General features: G+C 38.6%; 1 protein-coding gene across 1 annotated transcript in view; it reads right to left on the bottom strand.

Annotated features, from left to right (window-relative positions):
- The window catches only part of LOC145415444 (uncharacterized), a 64,547-nt gene that overhangs the window by 12,603 nt on the left and 45,403 nt on the right, over window positions 1-6,541 (bottom strand). The window contains exon 3 of the mRNA XM_080284721.1: window positions 5,419-5,661. Within this exon, the coding sequence (XP_080140847.1) occupies window positions 5,419-5,661 (243 nt within the window). The remainder of the gene's footprint in view (window positions 1-5,418; window positions 5,662-6,541) is intronic.

The following is a 6,541-nucleotide window of genomic DNA, read 5'->3' as shown; positions in this document are numbered from 1 at the left end:
AATTACTTTCAGAATCGGTAGAAAGTGGGCAAAGACTATGGCTCACTACTGTATTATAAGTTCGTCCACCACTTCTAGTTGTTTTGTTTTCATTATTACACTGTCAGTCAACAGCCATCACATTACTGTTATCTGTGTACAGTACACTTTAGAAAACATCATTTTTCATAGCGGGTTACAAAATTTACAGGAAACCATTCTGAAAAGGTTCAGGTCTGTTATTTCACTGAAATTCGTTTAATTTCTTACCATCTAAAGACTGTACTCTAGGTACTATTGCGCCCGGGTGTATTTATCCACCCGCCTCCAACGGTGTCCAACCAACCTGTGAACGTGGCGGCGCCGCAGTCGTGGTCACCATAGCAGCCTGTTATACATTTCTCTATTGTAGCCCTTAAGCTCAAGACTTACTTTCACATGTAAAAATGAAGTAATATCAACAGAGAGGATTAGACTCTGCTAACATGATTATATGAAAAGAAAATTTAAATAATGCACTGTTTCGCTTATAATACAGTCGGACAACGAACATACACAAAAGCTTAGATTTGTCTCCTCTACACGGTTTGCACGAGATCTGAACCTTTCAGGCACGCAGAGTGAGCCGAGTCGAAGGGTTCATTTGCCACCATTAGCAGGAGAGAGAGTGAATGTTGGAATATTGAAGAAATAAAGAGGGTAAGGGTAATGCAGGGGGTAAAGCATTGTATTACTAAGTCCTTTATATCACACACACACACACACACACACACACACACACACACACACACACACACACACATCGATACGAATATTTTCCCTCTTTCCCCCTGGAACTTTGATTTGTGATGAAGTATTTTAAGGAAGAATTTCTAGAGGTCGGATATTGATGTAAGAAGGAACGGAGGTGTTATGCAAAAAAATAAAAGCATATGATGTATGAAACTTATTTTGATTCATTGTTCTACAAGGAATATCCATTTAAAGAGTTAAGTGATCAGAAACTTGCCACACTCATCTTGTGCTAGCCAGAGAGAGAGAAAAAAAATCATACTTTACACCACACACTATTTATGGAGGTTTATTAATGAGGACTTTTCATCGGATGTGGACCAAGCTTTGTGGAAGGCTTGAGGGTCAGGGAAGGTTCCAGTAATTCTATTCCCAGAGAATCTGTCGAAGATCTTGGTCACAAAATAATGTCGAATATTCAACCCTTACATTATGTAGGTGGGGAGGGGGGGTGTTCCACATTCTGAATGACTATTCTAGGTTAAACATTTAAGGCCTATACAGTGTCTCGAGTACTGGCTTAACCCTTTTAACGAGCAGGGATACAATAATTACGTTTCCTTAAGTGATTTACACCACGATTTTACTAGTTATTGTTGCTGTTGTGGCTCCAGGCATAACTATTTTTGACCCCGATGGACTTCAGCCTAAAGTTGCCCCTTCTCCTACAAACCAACACCGTCTTTTTGCTGGACAGGAAGGGAACTAATAGATTTTTGAAAATAACAGTTCTGTAGCCCGGTTATGTGGATGCCACTGAGTGAAGGCTCCCACTCCAGCACCGAACTTACTCCCAAAGGTTATGTTAAGCAATTAATCAAGGAATGGCACCGAGAGGGGAGGGATTTCATGCTCGACATAAATGTAAATAAACTATATGCATTTAATACCTTTATCCTTCATCAAATTAGTGTTCAGTTTTTATAACTAAAATCACTCTCGATTATTCCAGATAATTTCTAGGAAATTCGTAACCAAAGAAAGTGTTAGCTGTAGATTATATTCTGGTTAATAGAATGTAAAATATTCTATTTTATTCTTACCTTCAATCACTAAGCAAAATTTTGCAGCTTGGAACAAACATTAATAATTCTATCTATCTATCTATTGCCAGACGCATTAATCCCGTAAGGGGTGGCCACAAACAAATTGTCTCCATGCCGCCCTGTCTCCCGCCATTTCACTGACCTGCTCCCAGTTCACACCCCCCTCTCTCATATACCTCTCCACTCCATCCCTCCATCTCACCCTCGGCTTCCCCCTCCCTCTCCCTTCCCCTCCACCCCACTCTCCTCGTCAGTCTCTCGCTCTCCATCCTTTCCACATGGCCAAACCACCTCAGTGTGTTTCTCCTGACGCTTCCTATCACATCCACATCCACACCACAAAGCACTCTTACTTCCTTATTTGTCAGTCTTAAAAATACAGCAGTCATTAACTCTGATAATTATTGAAGGTTTCCTCTAATCCTAATATTATGCAGCCGTGCAAGAATAAAATCTACATAACATCGTTGTGAAGGTGAAGCAGTCTTCAACTATGGAAACTTTAAGAGTTTGCACTGTCTCAACGGCAGACAGTAGCATCCTGTAAAGGAAAAGAAATTCATGCTATCGCCGTATGATTTTACATGTTATGGGGAATTGCTTTGCCGGACAATTAATTAAATTATACTTTGGCTAACGACAGAGGAAGTTACTCATTACAGGAGTAATTATCACCCGGCAAAAAAATGTAATATTTAGTCGGGCTAACACCAGATGATTTTGTCACAAGCAAGGAAACCCATGCCTGTCCAAGCTTGATAAACCTCCATTAATAGTGTCTGGTCTAAAGCATGAGTTTTTGCTCTAACACCAGACGAGTTCAGCAAACCTCTGATCTTTTTACTCGTTAAATGGATATCCATCGTGGAACAATGAGTCAAAAATAACTTCCAGAAGCCATATGCTTTTACTTTTTTCTAAAACACTTCTATTCTTCTCACATTAATATCCGACCTATAGAAATTCTTCCATAAAATACCACTTCATCACAAATCAAAGCAAGTTCAAGGGGGAGAGGGAAAATAATCGTATCGAGGTGTGTGTGTGTGTGTGTGTGTGTGTGTGTGTGTGTGTGTGTGTGTGTGTGTGTGTGTGTGTGTGTGTGTGTGTGTTCTTACCTAATTGTTCTTACCTAATTGTATCTTTACAGGAATGAGTCAAGCTCGTACTGTCCCGTGTCTTAGACCATATTTATCGTACATATCCTTAAATTTGTGAATTGTTTTGGCACACACTATTTCATTCGGTAGTGCATTCAATTGATCAATTGCTCTGTTTGGGAAACTGAATTTCCTTACGTCTTTATCACCTCTCTTCTTATGCAGTTTTTTGCAGTGTCCTCTTGCTGATGCTTCCCCATATGTTAAGTAATCATTTATGTCTATTTTCTCCTTCCCTGATCCGCACTTATATAGCATTATCATGTCACCTCTTTTCCTTCGCTCCTGTAGTGTTGGTAGATTCAGTTTATTTAGTCTTTCTTCGTAGCTTAGGTCCCTTAAGCTTGGTATCCATCTTGTAGCAGCCCTTTGAACTTTTTCAATCTTGTCTATGTGCTTTTTGAGATGAGGACTCCAGACTACTGATGCATATTCCAGGGCTGGTCTAATGAATGATGTTATTATCCTTCTTAGCATGTCTTCATTTATGTATGTGAATGCTATTCTCATATTTGCAAGCAGTGTATACATGTTCCGTACCTTCTCGCTGATGTGGTCAGCCGGAGATAGTCTGTTATTGACGATCACACCTAGGTCTTTCTCTCTTTCTGATGTGTATAGGGTTTAATTTCCTAACTTATAATTCCAATCAGGTCTTTTTCCACTTTTACCAAACTTGATTACATGACACTTGTCCACATTGAATTCCATTTGCCATGTACTACTCCATTCATGAAGTTTATTTAATTCTTCTTGTAGCTCTTTACAAGAGTCTGTGTTAGTAACTCTCCTTTGTATTTTTGCATCATCTGCAAACATATTCAGATAGCTCTCATTTCCAGTGTTACTGTTTATATCATTTATATACACTAAAAACATGATTGGTGCCAGCACTGAACCCTGTGGTACTCCACTAGTCACTTCTTTCCATGATGAGTAGTTTCCTCTTAGTACTGTTCTCATTTCTCTTTTTATGAGAAAGTCTTGCATCCAACAAAACAGTTTGCCTCGAATTCCTCCTTGATGGTACAGTTTCCATAAAAGTCTTTGGTGTGGTACTGTGTCAAAAGCTTTCTTGAAATCTAAATAGATACTGTCCACCCATCCTTCCAAATCCTATATTGTGTTTGCTCAACAGATTAGTAACACATGATTTTCCTTTTCTGAAACCAAACTGTCTTTCTGTTATCATACTGTGTTCTTCTAGATGATTTACCCAAGCTTTTCTTATAAGCTTTGCTAATACATTGCTTACAACACTGGTCAGTGATACTGGTCGGTAGTTGAGTGGATTTTGTCTATTTCCTTTCTTGAATAAGGGGACAATATTTGCTTTTTTTCCAAATATCAGGTAGTTTACCTTGACTCAAGGATTTCTTGAAAATTAAAAATAATGGTTTACTTAACTCCTTTGCACATTCTCGTAGTACCCAACATGAAATTTCATCAGGACCACTTGCTTTTCCTCTGTCTAATCTACTTAACTCCTCCTGTATTACTTTTTCTGCTATTTGTATATCTGGTAGTATGTGTGGACATGCATGTTCCACATAGTTCCACATATAAAGGACTTAGTAATACAATGCTTTACCCCCTGCATTACCCTTACCCTCTTTATTTCTTCAATATTCCAACATTCACTCTCTCTCCTGCTAATGGTGGCAAATGAACACTTCGACTCGGCTCACTCTGCGTGCTTGAAAGGTTCAGATCTCGTGCAAACCGTGTAGAGGAGACAAATCTAAGCTTTTGTGTATGTTCGTTGTCCGACTGTATTATAAGCGAAACTGCATTATTTAAATTTTCTTTTCATATAATCATGTTAGCAGAGTCTAATCCTCTCTGTTGATATTACTTCATTTTTACATGTGAAAGTAAGTCTTGAGCTTAAGGGCTACAATAGAGAAATGTTTAACAGGCTGCTATGGTGACCACGACTGCGGCTCCGCGCCGCCACGTTCACAGGTTAGTTGGAGGAGGGTGGATAAACACACCTGGCAGCAGTAGTACATACTCGTGACAAGGGGTTTCTCCATTTTTAAAAATAGTTTTTCCCATATTTTCCTTTCCTTTACTTCCGTGGGATGTGAAAGAAACTACACACTAATGCTGCAGACTGGTGATTACAGTGTGGAGTAAAACAGTGAATTAATTTGAACGTTATTACCGAATCCCAGGTTTAAGCAATACATTCATTAGTTTCTTATTAAGTTCTCTTGTCCACACCCCAACCTCTACCCATACTCATACTCACCTAATGAGTCTTTTTCTGCAAGACTTTCTTTCTCGTTCTGACTAATGTCCACTTCACGAACGGCTGAGAAACAAAGGAAATATTTATTAGTAGTGTATGTAGCCACGCAAGTAGCATATTTTCTTATAGGCGCTGCATTTATTTATCACATCCCCAGTTGTTAGGAATGAAAATATTTTCCACCCACCTTCTTGCTCACACATCAGAGATAAGGCACTGTTGCAATCGACATCATGGAGGAAATAATAGTCCTCCTTAACTATTGCTGCACAGTTCTCCTGATCACCTCCTTGTGGCTCCTGTCCTGCTGAGGTGGCGTCACCCCAGAGCGGTGTTGCCATGTGCACACTGATCTGCTCGTGCTGCCACACCCACACACCCTCACTGGCTCTGTCGTTACCATTGCTCCAGTAACTTACATCATCTAAGCCTGTAGGTAAATCGAACTGTGTCCAGCCACTTCGAAAGGGATCAATTTTGAATAGAACTTCATTGATCATTTGTTTGAATGTAATTAACCAGTCTCTTCCTTTTACTTTTCCTTTGCTTATCGACCATTGGGGCCGGAGTCCTTAGTCATTACGGCAAATATATATATATATATATATATATATATATATATATATATATATATATATATATATTGGGGCCGGAGTCTAGTCATTACGGCAAATAATATATATATATATATATATATATATATATATATATATATATATTTCGTTCTTTAAATTTAATTTTAATTAATTTACTTTACATATGTATAGATTTTTTTTTCTGACAAATCACACTATAAGAAAAAATGTAATATCCCAAAGCTAATAAACCTGACAGACAAATCGCTAACCTATACTAAAGCCTAAAGATACAAATAGCTAAACTAACACTAATAGCAAAAAATACCTCAGCCGAGAGAACACATCGACTGCAGATATGTAATGCCTCTCTGCCTTACATACCTGCATTCATCACCTGCTGACTGTCGGTCGAAGTATACGGTTTAATATAGGGGATATCAATATATGAAAGAGAAACAAATGGGTCCAGAACTATTCCATATACGTCAACTGTCGGCTTTAATTAAGAAAACTTATACAAACAGATGAAAGTCATATACATATTTACAAAAAGTGCAGTACTTCGTCCAAAAGAACACCAGAGACTGAAAATGCCCAATCCCTTTCTATAATGCACACTTGCACTCATCAATTGTTGACTGTCAGGCGAGGAACGTAATGTAATATTGGGGACATCAATATAAGAAACAGGGCAGTCAGAAGCAGGGACTATTTCAAATATGTCAACTGTCA

The sequence above is a fragment of the Coenobita brevimanus genome, chromosome 102, assembly GCF_032717465.1.
Source record: "Coenobita brevimanus isolate Jiangsu-jjx chromosome 102, ASM3271746v2, whole genome shotgun sequence".
NCBI classification, from domain to species: domain Eukaryota; kingdom Metazoa; phylum Arthropoda; class Malacostraca; order Decapoda; family Coenobitidae; genus Coenobita; species Coenobita brevimanus.
Note: the sequence above shows the minus strand (reverse complement) of the source record. Positions and strands in the feature narration are given on the sequence as shown.